This window comes from Bos javanicus, chromosome 2 (assembly GCF_032452875.1).
Source record: "Bos javanicus breed banteng chromosome 2, ARS-OSU_banteng_1.0, whole genome shotgun sequence".
NCBI classification, from domain to species: Eukaryota; Metazoa; Chordata; class Mammalia; order Artiodactyla; family Bovidae; genus Bos; species Bos javanicus.
This window is the reverse complement of record NC_083869.1, coordinates 9,955,265-9,977,111: the sequence shown is the minus strand read 5'-3', so window position 1 is coordinate 9,977,111 and position 21,847 is coordinate 9,955,265. Positions and strand designations below refer to the sequence as shown.

At 36.7% G+C, this 21,847-nt stretch overlaps 1 protein-coding gene across 1 annotated transcript; it reads left to right on the top strand.

The window, feature by feature from the left end:
• The first annotated feature begins 678 nt into the window (after window positions 1–678).
• Window positions 679–21,773, top strand: ZC3H15 (zinc finger CCCH-type containing 15). Its single transcript, XM_061433398.1, has 10 exons — window positions 679–895; window positions 9,126–9,227; window positions 13,562–13,673; window positions 14,311–14,463; window positions 14,923–15,014; window positions 16,168–16,350; window positions 17,743–17,889; window positions 18,202–18,303; window positions 19,091–19,214; window positions 20,963–21,773. Exons 1-10 carry the CDS (start codon window positions 821–823, stop codon window positions 21,151–21,153), a joined length of 1,281 nt encoding a protein of 426 aa, XP_061289382.1. The 5' UTR covers window positions 679–820; the 3' UTR covers window positions 21,154–21,773.
• The last annotated feature ends 74 nt before the right edge of the window (window positions 21,774–21,847 follow it).

The following is a 21,847-nucleotide window of genomic DNA, read 5'->3' as shown; positions in this document are numbered from 1 at the left end:
GTTCACCGTTAGGCACTCCTCAAATAAAAGGAAACCTTCTCCATTTCTTCATAAACCTCCACAATAATCTGAGTGCACGCCGCACTCGCCAGTAAACTGGCCCTGCTCCACCTGGGAACGAGAAGAAGGTAACTCCGTACCCTGCCCTCCAACCAGCCCTGAGTTGCTATTGATGTTCGGCAGTCATCCAGAATCGGAGAAGGCAATGGCACCCCACTCCAGTACTCTTGCCTGGAAAATCCCATGGACAGAGGAGCCTGGTAGGCTGCAGTCCATGGGGTCGCTAAGGGTCGGACACGACTGGAGTGACAGCAGCAGCAGCAGTCATCCAGAATGGAGATAATACAGATGACTGCTAATCCAGCCGGCAAGAAGAGCCTCCACCCAAGACGAAGATGGGCAAAAGTCGCACATCGTCAGCGAAACAGACTGTGTAGGGACAACACAAACGCAGTGGGTTCCAATCTGTTTCCCCCAACTATCACCGAGCCTGCGGCAATCTAGCAAAGGCCAGGCGACTGAGCAACATGACGTGTAACGCGCAGTCATTTTCCCACGTCTCGTCTCCTCCCCCTCCTGGCCCGCCGACGCATAAACGCAGGCGCAGATTCGCTTCCGGGTTCCGGTCCTCACTACCCACCATGCTCTGCAGCACCAACCTGTCGCAAAGGCCGCATTCCGGCGGCGCGTGAGCGAGTAGCTTTACGTGCTGTGCGGCGGCAACGGCGGCGCGCGTCTTCCTCCTCTTCCTACCGCGGGGCCGGAGTCCCTGAGGGAGTCCAGCAGCGCTTAAGTCTGGCCGGCGCGACCTGTCTCCGCAATGCCCCCCAAAAAACAGGCTCAGGCCGGGGGCAGCAAAAAGGCGGAGCAGAAAAAGAAGGAGAAGATTATCGAAGTGAGTACCTAGTCCCCTCCCCCACTCACGCCGCGAGTTCTCAGGAAAGCAGCCTCCCGGTTCCCCGGTCCCCGACTACTCCTGTTCGCGTCTTCCGGGCCCACGTGCCCCTTGCTTTGGCTCTGTGTGCCCACAGCCCCTTCTCCAGCCTCCTGCTGACGCTCGCTGCCTCTCATCGCTATAGTGACGCCGCGGGCGCCCCCGCACTCAGCCTTTGCTTCTCCGCCCCACACAGCCGCCTTCAGCGACTCCCGTACGAAACGACCCCCACCCCCACCCCAGTGCCCTCACAGGGTTGTGTCCGCTAGTCACCGAAATTGAAGACGTTTCTAGGCTTGTGTTAAAAAAGAAAAATACGCTGAACTGTCTGGGACCACACTTTTTCTGGAAGGTCGACTTATTACGAGCCTTTGTGTTTCGTGTTTCTTTACCCATCACCTAGGAGTAGTGGTTACTTCCTTCAAGCCAACAGATTACTTCTTCGTGACATTTTTCGATCCACTTCTAACTGTTTGAGGTCACATGAAGAGAGGAGATTTCTTTCATATCGTGTCACACCGTCTTGTACATGACGCTTGTCACATAGGTTCTGGATTAAATTAAATCGAAAGACGTTTTAAGGGAGATGAGGTTTCTTGTCACTAGCTGTGTTGTATCTGAATTTGTTATATATTTATGTAAATTCATTTAGTTCACTGATTCTATTGCCTTTTAATGGCAGAGCGACGCTATTGACGTTCTTAAATGTTTTATGTTTGTAGTCCAACGACTGTATCAGTGAATTTCCTTAAGATAATGAACCGTGTTTGAGATAACATAAACGTATCGTATGGACTTCTCTGGTGACTCAGTGGTAAAGAACCCGCCTGCCAATGCAGAAGACGCGGATTCAGTCCCTGCCTCAGGAAGACCCCTGGAGAAGGAAATGGCAACCCACTCCAGTATTCTTGTCTGGGAAATCCCATGGGCAGAGGGCTGGCGGGCTACAGTCCATGGGGTCGCAAGAGTCCGACGCGACTTAGCTACTAAACAACAAGGTATTTCTTCCCGTATTCCTGCTATTAATCACTCCCAATTAAACAGTTCCTCGTGTGCGTTAGAAGTAGTTGGAAAAGCCATGACCATTTTCCTACATGATATGTATCTGAATAATTAATGGAGAGCCGTTTCTGGAATAGTTAACTTTTCATTAGAACACGAAAAACATATTGGGTGTTTTGAAATGAGATATTTATTTGTAAATGATTATTTTAATATTTGGTATTTGTAGCCTTGAAAAATAATAGCAGTGAAAGCCCTCAGGGTTTCATTGTATAAACCTAATCAGAACTTGTGTTTGTCAAAATTTCACAAAATTTTTAGTGTGTTAATTGGATTTAACTAACATGCTTACTTAGAATTCTAGTAGCTTTGGCCAGGTTCCGGCTCTGAAGCAGAACATATATTCTTACCGCCAATTTGTGCTATTTAAGAACTGTCATGAAGTAGCATAACTAGAGATTTGAAAACAGTCATTGTCACCTTCACATCTGTGTCTGCTGTACCTTTTTGAACAATCTGGACTCTTGACTCTTGGTAAATATCTGGGGATGGTTACCTGATGGCATTTGGTGCTATGTAAACCAAGGGCATTTTAGGGATGGCATTTCACTTGTTAGCTTCCTTTACTGAGGTTGAATTAACACATTCAACCATGATGCAAAGTAAAACTCACATATAGACATGGAATTAAATATTACATGACAGTTTAAGTATACTTTATGCATTATTGAGTTTTATCTGTGTACAGTTTTTATTTTTAAATAAATATTTAATTTTGTTTTAAGCAGTTGTATTTGAAAATTATAGTATTCCCATAACTAAAAATGATAGCTATGGATTTATTCATCTTGTAACAAGGTTATTTTTAAGGTAAAGAGAAGAGGACTTTAGTTTCATTAATGAAGACTTCACCAAAGAAAAATGGAAAATAGACAGCTGTATTCTTTAGCCAAAAATATTAGAATAGTGGGATTAAGTCTTTCTTAGTAAATTTTTTTTTAAATGGTAGTCTGCTGCTTAGATGTCTATTGTAAATTGTAGGTATAAGTTTTATCATTTTTTTGTGAAACTAGATTTGTAGAGAATACTATGTTATTCAGCCTGGTTAGGAAACAGTATATTCCATTTCATCCAGAAAAGCACTTCTTTCATTTTTTGGTACAATTTGCATAATCTGAATACTGTTAATAGAAAGGCTTTTTATTTATTACCAAAGCCTTTAAAAGTTAAGATGAAGTAAAATATATATATATATTTTTTAACACATACTACACATTTTTAATTTTATATACAACTTCTAAAGGTTACTTTCCATTGACAGTTATTACAAAATATTGACTATATTCCCCATGTTGTACAGTACATCCTTGAGCTTATCTCACACAATATTTTGTACCTCACATTCCTCCACCCCTATATTGTCCCCCCGTAACTGCTAGTCTGCTTTTTTTATAATTTTTTTTTTGTATTTTTAGAGTCCACATATAAGTCAGTTGTCTTTCTCTGTCTTATTTCACTTAGTATAATATTCTTCAGGTCCACCCATGTTGCTACAAATGGCAACAGTTTATTCTTTTTTGTGGCTAAGGTGTATTTCACACTATATATACCACATCTTCCTTATCTATTAATATGCAATGGACATGTAGGTTGCTTCCACACCTTGGTAATTGTAAACAATGCTGCTGTGAACACTGGGTTCCATGTATCTTTTCAAATTAGTGATTTGGTTTGGTTTGTTCCTAGGGGTATACCCAGGAGAGGAATTGCTGAGTCATATAATCTGTTTTTGGTGACAGTATACTTTGCAACAAACTTACAGTGAACATGTGACAGTTGAAATCTGGTTCATACTGATAATTGAATTTTATTACCATAATTTTAGTTGAAAAAGTATTGTCTATATTTGACACGTGAAAGGTTAACATTTCAGAGTCTGGTTAATTTTGGAACGTTTATAGGCGTATGACCAGAAATTTCTAAATTCACCAAAAATTGAAAGTTAAGTAAAACATATGCTTTTAAGCAGCACTTTTGAAGAGATTTAAAATAAGTGGTTATACTACCCACCTGTCCCCTCTTCTATACCTCTGTTGCTTCCACTGCCACCGTCTTAGACACCCACTGTAGAACAGCAGCATACATAGGTTTTGAGAACTTTAGGAAGTAAAAAGAGGCATGAGAGGCAGCATAATTTAATGAAAGAAGCAGCAGCTCGAGGCCAAATAGACCTGGGTTTGAGTCCCATATTTTGCATTAAAATTTCAAACTAGTTTAGGCAAGTTACCTGACCTATCTAAACCACAATTTCTCATTAGCAAAATGGAGCTAATTCCTATTATTCCAGAACTGTGGGTTAAATGAGATGACATGTAAAGTACCTGACATATGTTCAATTAATAACAGCTGTTGTTAATTCATTACTATAAAAAGAACTAGTTAGGGAAATTAATCAGACTGACCACTGTTTATACAGTGCTTACTTTCTGTCACTTAAAATAATTAACTTATAATGTCTGCATTTTTTACTTTCCCTGTTTAAACTCCCCCAAATTTCATGAATTCATTTGCATTTATAAGTATTTGCTTCCCTGGTGGCTCAGATAGTAAAGAATCTGCTTGCACTGCGGGAGACCTGGGTTTGATCCCTGGATTGGGAAGATCCCCTGAAGAAGGGAGTGGCTACCCACTCCAGTATTCTGGCCTGGAGAATTCCATGGACAGAGGACCCTGGTTGGCTAACAGTCCATGGGGTCACAAAGAGTCAGACGGGACTAAGTGACTTTCGCTTTCTTTATGAAATGAATATATCAGAAAGGGTTATGGTTCTGTTCAGCATTCATACAGTTGTCTCAAATGGCATATACTATTTGCTTTCTTTGGCTAAAATTTAATAAACTGAAATCAACTTTGGGAAATGGAAGGTTTGTTAATGGAAAGGGGGAGATAATCTGGGTTAGGGCAGGCAAATAAAGGGTGCCCAGCTAAGGCCTTGTAGTAGCAAAGAAGTAGTAATTGAAACTTAGAGGGGCAGGATCCAGGTGTGTAAAGGATGGAGAAAGAAGTGATTCTTGTTGCCAGTGAAAAACTTCGGCTAAGGTCAACTGTTTATTACCTGAAGCTGGATTAACCAGAAGCAAAATATCCATTGCATAGATGGACAAAAAAAAAATACTAAGAGGGCATGTGGGGATGAAACTAATAAGGTAGAACAGTGCTGGCCTTTGTTCACACTGGTGAACAAAAGGAGGACTCCAGTTATGTTTGAGCACTGTTTATTATTGACCTGCCCTCACACCCTCTTCCTTTTTTCAAATATCTTAATTTAAGATGTAGAGGCTGGTCTGTAAAAGAAGTAGGATTACTTAAGGGTAAGAAGAAGGGGGAGAAAGTGTCAGTTTTAAGTCAGGTTTGGAGTTCACTTAATGTTAAGGCTTTTGAAGCCTCTGGGAGCCATCCTTTTAGAATTACTGCCTGATCACTAAACTCCTTTGTATTTTATTTCCCATGCCTGAAACACACATTGTTCTTTCCTTATCACCTTACCTTTGGGACCTTATTAATCTAATGAGAACCACTATTTCCCTAGGGATGAGTGTAACCTCTAGTCTTCCCATCTACTATTCCCTCGACCCTTAAATCCAGGTTAATCTTGAGATAAGGGTCTCGCCTATATTCAAGAAGGGAGAGGGAGGCTTTTAAGTATTCCAAATTGTAAACTATCCTGTTTTCAAGAGGTACTGTTGGTGTGTCAGGTCCACAGTGTAGTATTCAGAAAACTTTGTTTACCAACGGACCCTGTAACTTAACTGGTTTCTCTGGGAAGTAGTTTTTCATGGTGGAAAGAACAAGAACTTGGCTTAGACTCAAATAATACCTGAACCAGACACGGATCTCAGTGTCTGGTGGAAAGAAAGGAAGAGAAGCAAGCCATCTACAAGTGATAAATTTTACACAGCTCCTTTAATTCCCTCACTGAAGTAAGTATTATTAACCTTTTTGCATTTGAAGAAAGAGAAACAGGTTAAATAATTTGCCCAAGGTTATTATTAAGGCAGCAAGTGGCAGAGTTAGGATTTTGGTTCCCGAGTCCTTCCTGTTAACCACTGTGCTCCACCTCCTTGTAATAAGTCTTTTGACTTGCACTGCAGTCCTGAGATGCTACTAAGTTGAGACCCAATCTACAAATAAGAAAACTGGCAAAGAAGGTAATTTGTCCAGTTCTGTTTGGTACTGGAGCTTAGGCACTCTAACTCCAGAGCTTATACTCTATAAATCGTTACACTGTACAGCCTGCCCCTTATTAGCAGTGTTACTTCAGAAGAATTGAGTTTCAATATTCACATTTACAGAATGAGATAATATGATCTTTAAGAGGATTCAATAAAGTTATATATTCAGGAGTTTATATTTAGTGAATGCTAGATGTAAATAAGTGTCCTTTATCTCTGGAAAAAACAATAATTTCCAAGTTCTAATTAGAGACTTTCCAAATACAACTCATTCATTATCTCTTTAGACTGGTTAATTATGTGCTAACGCAGTGTAATTAAACGTGGAAAACTGTTTTTCTTCTGGGATCTGGAGCCTTACACCTCTACCAGAAGTTCTTGTCATGAATACTTACTTTCTAGCTGGCCAGCACCCGTTAGAGGACTTTTTTCTTTCCTAAATCTTCATATATCAGTACCTATCTTTCTGTTTGGCCTTGCTTAATTCTTAGTTTGCTTCTCCTCTGTATTAATACGGAAAGCATGAACTGAACCCCAGACAGGCTCTTCTCTGGCGAGGCATGTGTAGATGGTGTTGCACTTCCATGCTAGTAACACTTTAATCTGAGGTTTTCCATCCCTTCATGAGACCTCATTTTTTTGTAAAAGGAAAGTACCTTATGGCATTTCATACCTGGTTGCTGTATGCAGTCATCTCTCCATATGTCACTTTACTGTTAACCATTTTTTTCTTCTAATTGGATTGTGTATTAAACTCTATAAAAACAAGGGAAGCCAACCATATTTAAAAAAAAAAATACAGAGAATATCAGTTTGTATATGCCACCTACTACCTTTTTTTATATGCATAGGCTGTAGGAAATTCATGTAGAATTTTGTAATATAATGCAGTGTTAAAGCATAGGCATTTAAGTAGGGAAACTGAAGTTTTGCTATATGGATGGATATAGATGAGATGAACAAAGAGCTGTTTCCCAATGAGATATACTCTTTTAGAACTAAAATCCTCTTGAACTTTGTGATCTTGAGAGCATTGAAAGATATGTTTTATTAATTTTTTCCACTTCCAGTTTGTTCGCATACATATATAAGTATTCTTTACCTATAATAACTTTCTTCTCCCTACCCTGTCCCTTCCCTTAGAAATAATATCTAAAATAAAGGCTTTAAAATAGCCACTTAATTTTTTTCAGATTGAATGCCTCTCAAAAGATCTCAGGTGAATTTAAGACCTTTTTGCCTCTTTCTTCCTTTTGGAGACTCACTTATAAACAAGAGTATGAAAGAAATCCAAACTCTGACTTGAAATTAGGAGACATCTATAATTTTGAACCTCAGCGTATGAAAACTGATAGTGGATGGATGATGAATTGGTTAACTGATCTTGTAGAACAGAGCAGTTGGGCCTGAGTGCCCACCAGGAGTGTGCCATTGAGAAGTAAGTAGATTTGCTCTGCAATTTTTTGCAGAAACTCAACTGTGGCAGGTACTAGGTAATGCAGAAGGCAAGTGATTGAAAATTGAGGGTTTAAAGTACAGAAGTAGCTGATAGTTTTTGTTTATTACCCCTGCAAGAAAGAGGGTGGAGGTTATAAATAAGGAGGCCTCTCTGCTTCTGTAACTAGGCACAAATGATGTGGGAGGCATGGTTAAAATGTGAGCCTGAAAAGAGCCACTAAGATGTCCATGTAGTAAAGTAAGAGACACCTTATCCTACCTGCTCTCTTTTACAATCCTCTAGCCAGGCTTGTTGCTGTCCTCACTGAAAGATCCTTCTCAAGAGAAAGAGAAAAGACAGGAGAAAAGACTTTCAGATACCAGTGTTTGGTGGTTTCCTAATAGGCTTTTCACCTTGGGGTGAAGCTCACTCAGTCTAGCCTCCTGTGTTACTTTCCTAGGGTTCTCATACAAATTACCACAAATTGGGTGACTTGAAAAAACAGAAATTTATTCTCTCACAGATACGGGGGCTAGAAATCTGAAATCTGGTACAGGCAGGACAGTGATCCCCCTGAAGACTCTAGGGAAGAATCTTCCCTTGCCTTTTCCCAGTTTCTGGTGGCTTCCAGCTGTCTTTGGCATTCCTTGGCCTGGAAGCTGTATCACTGTAATCTGTTTGCCTCTTTCTGCACATTGCCTTCTCTCTAAACCTGTTTACCTTTTTCTTCTCTTATATAGATACTAGTCATTGGATATGTAATCCAGTGTGTCTTCGTCTTAATTTATTATAGCTACAAAGACCTTTTTCCAAATAAAATCACATTCTGAGGTCTAGGTAGACATGAATCTGAGGGGGACACTCTTCATCCTACTGCAGCATAAGTAGTCAAAGACTATCATTTAGTACATATAATGCGCATTCCACAAGTGATAGCTGCTATGTATTAATAGCTTTCCCAAAGTACTATTTGATAATATTCCAAATTTAAAGTGTTGCTTTTTAGTTAGAAATACTTCAATTTTAATATTCCCATTTTAGCAACAGCTAGTAATGCATGCATTTTAAATTTGAGTTCTTTAAGTGTTTAGAGAGGATAGTTTATTACCCAAGAAACCAATTCAGAACTTAATGTATCTGCTTATGCAGTATTCCCCAAAATGTGTTAGTAGTAAGTTCATAATCCCTCATTTTTTGCTGAGAAAAATGCTTTCTGAGGTAAAGTCAGATTTAGAAGATTTAGGATGGCTGCCTTCTCTCTGGGTAAAGGTTTTCAGATATCATGTGCTTAAGAATTAGAAACCCTGTTGAATAAGCATTTTCCTAAACTTACTTGATTGTTGAACTAATTATCCTGCTGTAACAACTCTGCATATCCTGTAATACTGATATTCTAAAACAATTCAGAAAAAGCATCATCAACTAACAAGTTTAATGATGATAGTTATAAGAATGTATTGAATTCTAATGTATCATTAATATAAATTGCTAACATATTTCAATACTGTTTCTCCTTTAGGACAAAACTTTTGGTCTGAAGAATAAGAAAGGAGCAAAGCAACAGAAGTTTATCAAGGCTGTCACTCATCAAGTTAAATTTGGTCAACAGAATCCACGTCAGGTAAGTAACTTAAATTTCTGCATTTTCTTCATATGGATGTAATACAACATTGTTGCAGATAAAAATGTTTGGTGCCATAATTGTGTTTCAAAACAGAATCCTACTCTGTAAACTTACCTGCATCTTGTCTTGGTTACTCAGCAATATCTTCTAGATATTCTTTCAAACCATTTTTATATAGCTCTAATTTATTGTAATGGCTGCATACTGTTTTATGATGTGGATGTACTATATCCATTTTTTCACCCTGTATAAGTAATCACTTTGTTTCCAGCTTTCTGACTTTAAGAACAGTTCTACAAGAAATTCTCTTGTACAGGTGTTTTTACGTGCATTTGTGCTTTTTATTTATGTAGCATAAATTATCTGGTGACACATTTCTAAATAAAGGGAAATGAACTTCTAATTTTAAGAAGTTTGCCTGATCATTCTCCATAGAGATTGTAATACTTGACATTTTCATTTGTAGTGCATGAGTTATACGTACTAAAGCTCTTTTTAATGTTTTCCAATCTGATTAAGTATAAAGTGATACCTCATTTTTCTTTTCCTTATTCCTAGTGAGTTTGAAAATTTTCTTAAGCTTTTTGACTGTTTGAGTCTCTACTTCTCTGACTTTTCTATTCACATCCTTTGTTTTTTTGTTTTTTTGTCTTTTCATTGGCAACTTGTGAGAGAGATATAGATAATTTGTGATGTTTCTGTTACATTTTGCTGTACAACAGTCTACATTATAGATAATTTGTGATGTTTCTGTTACATTTTTCTGTGCAACAGTTTTTAGTTTTTGTACTGTCAGATATGTGTAGCTTTTCTTTTATATGGTTGAAGAGGTCTCCCCTGCCACTAGATGATGTGTTTATCCTAGATTTTTTTCTGACTATTTACAGTCTATAATTTATCATATAAATTCATTTTGCATCGTATTTCCTTTCAAATAAATAGCTAGCATCGTTTATCACACTGAATTGAAACATCCCTATTGACATATATGAAAGTCTCATATATGTTCAGATCTATTTCTAGATTCTCTTTTCTGTCTTTGCCTAAAGCAGTACTGCATCGATTTTGATTCTAGTGGCCTAGTAACATATTCTGTTAGCTAATAAGGCAAGTCCTTTCCCTTAAGATGTTACTCCTTTTCTGTTTTTCTTGGCTGTTCTTAGGCATTTATTTTTTCAGATGAATTTTGGAATTATTTTTATCAATTGGCAACTCATTCAAAAAACTTTAAACACATTTTCTTCAAATCTCTGTATTCTCCTTTCTTTTTTTAAAATGTAGATCTTTCGCTTTGAGTTTAGGATTTTACAGACACAGACATTTATTTTACTTTTTTCACCACCATATCTCCTTTTCCTTAATTTGGAAACACTTTTTTTTCCATCTGAAAATACCAGAATATATATTCATAAGATGGTTAACTTCTATCACTGATTCTGTCTACAGATTAGTACTTCCAACACTTTTCTTTCTCTTATACATGGTTTGACTCAAGAGCCAAAAGCTTGATCCTGTACATTGCTGACTTAGCAGCCTGGTCTAATAAAAACGTATGCTCAGGCTTTGGAATCGAATCTGCTTGAGCATGCATCCCTCTGTCTTATTTGTTTTATGATCTTAAATTTGTCCGACTCTCTGCGACCCCATGGACTGTAGCCCACCAGGCTCCTCCGTCCATGGGATTCTCCAGGCAAGAATACTGGAGTGGGTTGCCATTTCCTTCTCCAGGTATTTAATGACACTGGTCTTCAATTTGTAGTACAGTGAAAGGTCAATTACCCTTGCAGGGTTTCTGTGATAGTTAAATGAGAAGATAATGTAAATCTTCTGGCATAATGTAAGGATTCCTTTCAAACATGTTTCCTCTTCCTATTTTTTCTTCCAGTGGGAAGTATCTTGACTGGTAATTTAAAATTTCATCAACCTGAGAAAGCCATAAAATGTTTTGTGGACTTGAGAGTACTTTCAGTAATACATTGTTTATAATCTCTTGGGTAACTGGCCTTTTATCTGTGAACTTGAGGTATCTAACCACCATACTTAACACTGGAAATGAGCAGCAGTCTTACTGTTAGAGCCAGGCAAAAGATCCTCCCCCACCCCCCCCCACCCCCACCAAACCCTGTGCTGCAGAGGATGACCCTACTTTGTGTCTCTCCTAGACATGTTTCTCCCCACACCAGCTCAGGGCCTCAAAGTCCCTTACCCCGAGTCCATCTTAGGATATACTGACTGCCTGTGTGGCTGAAGTAGTCACAGCGAGGGTATGTCCTGGGAGTATGGGCAGAGTCTGGATCCAGACCATGTCCTCCGCTGCTCCTTCTGTCTCCCCACACACATGTGGTGGGATGAAACTCGGGGTAGAAAGAGGAGCAGCCAGAGATTGATTCTTGCTTTACTGCCGTGCTCCATGTGCAACTCCATGAAACCTGAGTGTTTTAAATTTGAACCTGCTCTTCCATGCCACAAGGTATGTTTGTCAAGTAGGGGTACAAATTATACTTTACTTAACAATAGTTTGATTTCTGACATAAATACTTGTAAAAATGGTTCTGGTCCCCACAAACATCTGATACAAAGAATACTTTTATTAAAAATAAAGTGACTTAAATTTTTATTTTTAGAAAACTTTTCTCATTGTTCTGTTTAAACACATCTGACCACATCATCAAAGCCAGGATTTAGAATGTCTTTAAGCCTATTATAATACTTGCCCAGTTTTTTCCTAAAATTTCCTTTCCCTTTAATACTGTTTTTGTCCTGGATTTCTACTTACTTCTTTGATGTTTCTTTGTTCCTTTAACAGGCTTTTTAGGTTCTTTTGGCTTGTTTAATATTAATATTATTCAGGGTACTGTTCTCTGCTCTTATACTTTTTTATGGTGCCCAGGCATAATCTCATACACACCCAAAGTTTATTATCTGTAAGCAGCTATTTCTAAAATCTTTATCTCAAAGCAGACTTCTGTCCAGGAATCAAGATCCATGTCCAGCTGCCTTCTAAATAATCCACCTTTCTGCCCTGTCAGCATCTCATACCAAGTATGTCTAAAACTGAGCTCATCTCCACATCCTGCCATGAAACCTGTTCCTCCTGTATTCCCAGTCTTGTTTAGCATCACTAACCATACAGATGATAATCCTAGACTCCTCCCTCTCCCTGATACCTCATGTCCAGTCAGTCACTTAGTCCTAACAGTTTTATCCTTAACAGCTTTATTCCACCTTTTCTCCATCCTTGCTACTAGGGCCTGTTTTAAGCGCCTATGCTTTCTTGGCTACAGCAATTGCATTAGCCTCCTAATTTTCCTTGCCTTCTTTCGTGGACCCCTTACAGTCCACTCTTCATAAAGTTGTTATTGTGATCTTTATGAAATGCAGTCTGATTGTGTCACTTGGCTTACTTTAAACTCTTGAATCTCACCCTGTCCACCTGTTGATACAGTCAACATTTTTCATTGATGTCTATCATACCTGATTCATCTTTGCATTGGTTGGAGCTTCTGTTTCTGCATTTCTTGCTTATTGAAAGAATTCATCCGTAAAGTATTAGCTCAGTCTAATTTTCTTAGGCGTATAAGCATTCTTTGTTTCCAGAGCACCGTGTATTATATTATAGTTGCTGACATGTCTGTCTTCCCACTAGATTCTGAGCTTCTTTAAATAAGCATCTTTGTCTTTTCATCTTTGTATTCCCTGTCATCTAACATAGGACCTGACATATAAATGTTTGGATGAAACCTCTAATCATATTAGGTATGTAAATTGTGTGCCTGGAACTACGTCATATGTCATGTTTGTTTTGTTTTGTTTGGTCTCCCACATTGACCTAGCCCAGTGTTTTTCCCAAGGGTACTTAAAGGTGTTTGGGTTGGTGCAGTTCTTTATTTGTGTGGGACTGTGCATTTTAGGATGTTTATATCTCTGATCTTCAAAATGCACCTACTTATTTCTGGGGAGTAGGTTGTTGTCACAAGAAGAAATTTCCAGGTGAGAACCATTTGCTAAAAAATGCTGGGCATGTAGCATATGCTTAATAAATGCTATCGCTGCAAGCTTTTAAATACGCTCTTAACTCGGCATGGTACCATGTATAGGTTTTTTTATAAGAGTCAATTGCTCTACAAGATTTAGCAATTTCATTTACTAGTTTGACACACCATTTAATATATACTGGAAGGCCATTGTAACATTGATATTAAGAAGTAAGAACTATATACATGTAATATGTGATTGTCTTTGTTATGTCAGTGATATAGATATTACTGTGTAGTGAAAACAGTTTTGTTATATTACATCAAATTTATATATCATACCTGGTAATATTATAGGTAGCACAAAGTGAAGCTGAAAAGAAGTTGAAGAAAGATGACAAGAAGAAAGAATTGCAAGAGCTAAATGAGTTGTTCAAACCTGTAGTTGCTGCTCAAAAAATAAGTAAAGGTAAACTTTAAATTTCAAAAGTGTTTTTACCCATGTAATTCATATTTGAAAACTCTTAAATGTTTTCATCAGTTGTATATGCTGTGAAAATAATAACTCTGTCAAAATTATCAATGTCGATTCTTATTCCTTTTACATGTGCATGGCTGTGTCATACAACTGTTAAATCCAGCCATTAGCCCTCCACCCTGCATAAGGGAAAATTAAGGATTTCGGCAGTCTACTAGTTGATTTATAACCTTTGATCTTTGGTAGTAGACAAAACAAACCTGTGGTTATAAAAACTACAAATCCCAAACTCTTGGCACTGCAAGTACATTTATATTTATATTTCTCTTTTGCCTCTTACCTCATTGACTCCAACTAGACAAGTAACTATAGAATAACATGCACTTACTTGGTTTCCTACCCCCTTGCTCTCTTTTTTGGTAAGAATAAAGGAATCAAATACAGATATAATATGCTATAGAAAGAACCTCAAAGAAATGTCTTAATATTCATCTATATGTGTGGTATTTCCTTTCACACCAGTGAACAGAAAATAACAAATTAACCAAAAGTAATTATATCTTACAAAGAAGCTGTACTTTGTTATCTGGCAGTTTTTAATGTAAATACCATGTGCTATTTGACTTAGGTGCAGATCCCAAATCCGTAGTATGTGCATTCTTCAAGCAAGGACAGTGTACTAAAGGAGATAAGTGTAAGTTCTCTCATGACTTGACTCTGGAGAGAAAATGTGAAAAGCGAAGTGTTTACATTGATGCAAGAGATGAAGAACTTGAGAAAGGTATTTTTTTTTTTAAGATATATTCTTAAATATATTTTGATTTGTTGTTACTAAAATATTTAGTAGCTTGAAGACCATTTCAGTCTTAGTAGGACTGTGTTTGTCCTGAAGAATAGTTTGTTGTTTTTTGTAAAATCTGAATTTATCATATTATGTCCTTTAAGTAAATGAAGATATTTAAAAACCGGTGGCTTGTTTTGTATTTGTCTTTCACACTTTGTTCTAGTACTACCTTCTCATTTGCCTGAATTACTTAGATTTGGTGAAAATCTCACAACACCGTTTATTCTTACCTTTGGTGTTTTAAAGGAAATGTGTTAGGTCATGAGTTTTATATGACTTTATAAAAGTCTTTATATACTTTATATACAGCTTTCTTGTGTAAGGATATATGCAAAGTATTTTGGGGACAGTAAACAAAATTAACAGTATTTATTCTCCACATCACTCTCTATTTAGATACTATGGATAATTGGGATGAGAAAAAACTGGAAGAAGTTGTGAACAAGAAGCACGGTGAGGCGGAAAAGAAAAAACCAAAAACTCAAATAGTATGTCCTTTTCTTGAATTGAGTTGCTTTGGTGTTTATCATTAGGGAGAGTTATATGGCAAGATATTTCTGGTATTTTCTACTAGATTATTATTTAAGTTACTGGACCTTTTCATAAAGATAAGGTGATCAGGCTTTGTGTTTGCAATATACAAGTGTCAGTTATACATAATTCTTGGTCAAAAGTGACTTGAAAATCATGTGACTAAAGTTCTTCAAATGCTATTTTCTGAGATGGTTTTACTTTCTCAAACATGGATGAATACACGTTTTCATATAAGAATTCTTAACTTTTTGTACAAAACAAATGGAGAACTGTTAAACTACCGTGTCTAATTCATAACTTACTCTGTTTTAATGGTAGGGAGACATTTACTCATAAAGGTAAAAATATTATTACGTATGAATTGCAAAATGAGTTTTTGGTACAAAATAGATCTAGTATTATTCCAGGAAATGTACTTTTACAAATCAGAGTCTTATTTCTCAGATGCTACATTCATGTCCACATACTCATTCTGTAGGTTATTTACAAGTGAAAAACCTTGCTGTGTTAGAAAAATTCGGAATATTGTTTTTACTTATCTCTTGTAGCCTTTTAGGAAAAGAGTATTGCTTATTAGTTAATGTTTCCTTCTTATTTGTAAAGTGCATTACCTAAAGCTTCAGTACAGTTGCATCTTGCACCCATTCATGCCTTGCTCCCTTATATAAAATTGACTATAATTTCAGATAATTGAAATAATGTTTGTATCTTTACTGCATGTGGTTAGTTTTCAGAAAAGATCAAACCAAAACAAAGTTACTGGTTTTATTTTCTTGTAACCATTTTTAATTTCTCATATTTAAACACCACTCTTTGGATCCCATTTACAAAGACTAAATGGCAGCAAATCCTTTTGTGTAATTCAGTTTAGAGCATTGTCAAAAATAAATATTTTATACAAATCCTCTCTAAAGGAAAGTTACCATTGTATTAGATATTTTAAGATTAATGTATATTTACATTTCTGTACACAGGGTATTCTGTACCTAAGTGGTTAGCTTAAAAAAGATGTGAATTGAATGTACCTATTCCATATACCTAAGCATTTACCTTTGAAACAGACCACACTGAGCCACTACTTGTGTATTAATAATACTGTCTCTCTAGGTGTGCAAGCATTTCCTTGAAGCTATTGAAAACAACAAATACGGCTGGTTTTGGGTGTGTCCTGGAGGGGGTGATATTTGCATGTATCGTCATGCACTGCCTCCTGGATTTGTCTTGAAAAAAGATAAAAAGAAAGAAGAGAAAGAAGATGAAATTTCATTAGAAGATCTAATTGAAAGAGAGGTAACTGGTATCTTTTTCTAGCATAAAACTCTAAAGCAGTACTGTGAAATTCTAATATTTACCACTTGGGGGCAACAATAGCATGTTGTTATGAAAGGGAAAAAATAATACGAATTTTTCTCAAAGCTTCCTTACTTTTTATTTGATTACTCTTACATGTCAAAAATGCAAACCTAGCCATAATCATGATATTAATTTTAGGATTGTGAAACAGTTTTTTTAAGTGCTAGCCACTGGCTTATCAAATAAATTGTTTTCATAAGATTCATATACTGGTACATCAATTCATGAAAATGCTTAGTATTCAGAATGACTGAACTTGAAGTTTTAGATGTTTTCCTTGATGTCTTTATTTTTTCACCATTTTACCTAGTTATTTATTGGTTATTTTAACATGTGAAAGGAGCCACTACAGCTTTTCAAGTATGTTTCATCACTCTCGGACTCAAGGACTCTTCATCTGCTCATCTCTGGTTCAACACAAGAATTTTGTCCTTTGAGCTAGCAGATAGGTTTACTGAGTCAACAGATAAGGCTCCTGGCTGCTGCTAAGTCGCTTCAGTCGTGTCCGACTCTGTGTGACCCCATAGACAGCAGCCCACGAGGCTCCCCCATCCCTGGGATTCTCCAGGCAAGAACACTGGAGTGGGTTGCCATTTCCTTCTCCAGTGCATGAAAGTGAAAACTGAAAGTGAAGTCGCTCAGTCGTGTCCGATTTTTAGCGACCCCATGGACTGTGGCCCACCAGGCTCCTCCGTCCATGGGATTTTCCAGGCAAGAGTGCTGGAGTTGGGTGCCATTGGCAGTGACGTGAAAATGTTGAGATTATTGGAAATATTAGATTTAGGGTTGTGTGCTTCAAACAGTATCCATTTTGTCTTGCTATGGCTGGTCTAAATATGTTTTTGTAAATGTCTAACTTTGAAGTTATATACATTTGTTCTTGAAAGGATGTATCATTTGGTGTCTCACACAGGAGGCAATATATTGTGATAAAAAATGTAGACTTGGAGTCAGATGTATTTGGAGTTTGTATCCTAGTTCTGCTACATTCTAGCTAAAACCTCATCTTTGAGAATCACAAATGAAACTTGGATGTATTGCTGCTTTTTCCTATTTCTTATTTCACTATTTCTCATGACAAGTTTTACTCACCTTCGATTTTGAAAAGACATCTAGCTCAGAATAATATATTTTATAATGTTTGGAAATGTTTGTATCTGTGGACAATCATTTTGCTCCTTGCCATGTAAAGTAAAGATAAAGCAGTTAACTCCAGATTTAATGTCTTCTTAACAGTCATAGCAAGGACTTAATTGAACTAAGAGAAAATGATTAGATGTTATCATAGATAACTTTAGGGGGAGAAAATTAACTTTTTTATCTTTGCAGCGTTCTGCCCTAGGTCCAAATGTTACCAAAATCACTCTAGAATCTTTTCTTGCATGGAAGAAAAGAAAAAGACAAGAAAAGATTGATAAACTTGAACAAGATATAGAAAGAAGGAAAGCAGACTTCAAAGCTGGGAAAGCATTAGTGGTATGTCCCAAACTCCTGATTAGGTTTTCTATTCTCTCTTTCATTTTATAATTTCTGTATTATGGAAGATTTTATCTCTATTTAATTGTATATGTCTAAAGTCAGTGACCAGCAGAGATTTCCCTGGCAGTCCAGCAGTGAAGACTCCACACTTCCACTGCCAGGGGCATGGGTTCAATCCCTGATGGAGGAACTAAAATCCCACATGCTGTGTGGGACTGCCAAAAAAATAAAGGCTTTTTAAAAATAAAACCAGTGACTAAGAAATGTTTGAAGTTTGTCCTGAGTTGATATATGTGTGTATTTGAATAGATCAGTGGTCGTGAGGTGTTTGAATTTCGTCCTGAACTGGTTGACGATGATGATGAGGAAGCAGATGATACCCGTTACACCCAGGGAACAGGTGGTGATGAGGTAAGAAGGATGCCTTGGCACTTCATTTTCTCATGTTGATTGAGAGAAACAATAGAGAGTGACAACAGAGCAGTGCAGTTAAGAGTACTAACTTGGAGGCCTTGGTTCAAATCCCTGCTCTACCCTGGGAAATTAGCTACACTCTAGGCCTCCACTCTCATCCGTAATACTGCCATAATGATAATCCCTCTGGTCACAAAGTACTTCTGAGAATTAAGTGAGTTAGTACATTCATATTTGTTTATACTTCTTTATACAACTTGGGACAGTGCCTAATATAGTGTTCAATGCTTGAGTGTATTAGCTGTAAAATGTTCTACTCTCCCTCTCAAAAAAAGGTTTTTGTTTAACTACTTTATAGTAAAAAAATCATGAGACAGAGACACTAAAAAGTACAGAGAAGGGAGCAGAAGACAGCAGCAGAATTATTGGTGATAGATAAACTTAGTATTATTAATATTTTAATTATTAACTATATTGATTAATAAAATAGCAAATAGCTTTTGATTTTTCATATGAATATCATAAAATTCTGACTTCTGCCTTTGAGTTAAAAAATTAAAATATATTGTATATGTAAAACTGTGATGTCAGGAAGAAGCGTCAAGTATGACATTTCTATTCCTTTCTCAAGAAGTGTATAAAAGAAGTAAATTTGGCAATAGTCATTTGTTTTCATTTGGCACTATTAATTTTCTATCATTAAGATAAATGTCAGAGGTAAAGGGCAAGTAATGTATGAAAACTATTTTTATTAGTAACATTCCTTTTCTATGTGTTTTTAAAGGTTGATGATTCAGTGAGTGTAAATGACATAGATTTAAGCCTGTACATCCCAAGAGATGTAGATGAGACAGGTATTACTGTAGCCAGTCTTGAAAGATTCAGCACATACACTTCAGAAAAGGATGGTAAGTATGCTGAATTTCCGTGTAATTCTACAAACTAAGAAACTGTCTAAAGGAAGTTAGACCAGTCTTGGCAAACTTAGATGTCTGCAGGTACCAGACCAGTAACATAAATGTATGATCTGGCTGAATATAAAAGTAGTAAATAGTGGAGGCTGTGGAAATGGGTGGCTGATTGAATATTGAAGCCATTAACTGAAACTTGAATGAAAATGAGTTTGGACATTTAGCTAATGAGTTCAGTTTGGGAGCACACGAGTATGAGATATTTTGGTTATCAAAAGTGGCATTGTCTAGGATGCTGTGTAGACATTCCTAGGAGGAAAAGGTTTGAAAGTCATCTGCATTCATAGCTAACAGTGAATGATTTCACCCAGACACCATACATAGGATAAGAATGTTCTAGAACAGACTTCTGAAAACATTAATGTTTTAGAGTAGTAGAAAGGAAAAGGCTTGGGAAAGTTGCTGAGAAGAACAGAATTTCAGGAAGATTAAGTTGGATGAGAATTAGAAATAATTATGACTAGGGAAAGAATTCTAAGAATAGAGTATACAGTTTCCATTGGGACTACAGTGGTATGAGGAATGAGGAGAAAAAGTGAATATAAATCACTCACTTTTAAGAACTTTTAGAGGGAGACATGGTCATGAGAGAAGGGTCTTTTAGAGTATGGGAAATCTAAATATTATCTGTTGGCCAGAGAAAAAGGATCTGAAAAAGACAGAAAAATTGAAGATGAAACAGTGCTAGATATAGAATCAAGATCTGGAACTGTAAGTAGTTAACTTCAATTAAGAATAAAAATGGAAGGGAGGCTGATTTACGTATATTTGGAAACAAAAGATAGCTAATACAATTTATATCTAACTGTGTCTTGAGTGAGAATTAAAAGTTTGGCACAGTTGCTGTGAAAGAAAAGAGTAGACAAAAGTTGAGAGGGGAAAAAAAAGCTAAACCTTATTTTTACACTGAAGGAATACAAGTTATAACTGGAAAAACTGGCCTGTCCTGAGGTTTGAGAATGCTGTCAGACTATTGTCTTAATGCCAATTGCAAACTAATTTGCTCCTTTTAGAAGTAGGGCTTTGGTGGTAATAGGTACAATTGCAAGTATCTCAGAGGTTTTAATTCCTAAGAGTTTGTCATCAGAGATGTATGAAATAACTTTAAGCTATTGAAAATTCTCTTCTGTTCATTATTGGTGTTATTGAACAAGAAAGGGAAGCATTTTTGTTTTGTCAGTCATAATAACTATAGCCTGAAAGAAATAGCTGCATAGCCCTAGGGTTTTTTTCCCCACAATTTGATGACAAGGTAAAATGTTGCTGTATTTACACCATTACAACTCATGTGACTTAACTACTGTTTGTAAAACCAAAAACTCAGTAGCTGCTTGGATCATGAACATTTTCTAGATCACATGATCATTTATCAAAGCACATGGAAGTTGACTTTAAAAACCTAATTGTTGGGTCATGTAGAAAATACAGAGTTGTATAAGATAAATCTTGCCCTCAGATGTATGAACCATTGAACAATCAGCTGTCTTCAGTGAAAGACGTATTTTATAGTAGGTTTAGAAAAGTGATACAGATAAGCTCAAAAAAAGAAAAATCAGTTCTTATTAGAGTAATCTTAAGGAAGGTTTTCATGGAAAAAGGAAAAGAACTGTATCAGTCTGTAGCTATTCCTGATGGACTAGTGTGTTCTTTTTCTAGGCCTTATTGATTTTAATTTTTATTTTTAGAAAACAAATTAAGTGAAGCTTCCGGAGGTAGGGCTGAAAATGGTGAGAGAAGTGATTTGGAAGAGGACAACGAAGGGGAAGGACAGGAAAATGGAGCCATCGATGCTGTTCCTGTTGATGAAAATCTGTTTACTGGGGAAGATTTGGATGAACTAGAAGAAGAATTAAACACACTTGATTTAGAAGAATGACACCAAACAAGTCAATGAAAAAATTGAGCCAGCTCAGCAGGAGTTGAAATTGACTACATTAATTTTTTTCCACCTAAAACTCTTCAACAGGATGTTTGTTTCCCATGCTGATTCTGGAGGGCTTAGTTCCTCCAAAAAAGGAATATTCTCCCTACATCTTGTTTTCTGACTTTGGCTACATCTCATAGTAAGTTCAGAGTAGTTCATGATAAATTAAAGATAAATGGTCATTGCAGGAAATGATTGATTATTGTAATTGTCCACTCAAGTAGGAAGTGTAAACTACTTTTCCAGCTTTTGATTTTCATTGGGCATGTGTTGTTATAAGGACAACATAAATTTAAATTACCCTTCATTTAATGCAGTTTTTAATGAGTGATTCTATTTCCTTTGTATTTATATGTTTAAAAGACTGCCTAAGATATGAGCCTGTACTTCATCAAGGAAACTGCATATGCAGGTTCAGTATTATATATCTTTGGACAATTAGATGGTCATTTAAAATGAAACTTCATTAATCTGACAGGATCAACTGCAATGCCCTGTGTTAAACTGTTTGAAACTACTCCCTTTTCTTTTTTTGCCAATAAAGTTGTAAATAAAAACAGTGATACAATAAATTCCAAATACAGACTTTTTTTTTTTAATGTTTTTCTATGAAAGTCTTCTGACTATTTCTAGCTTGAGAATTTTT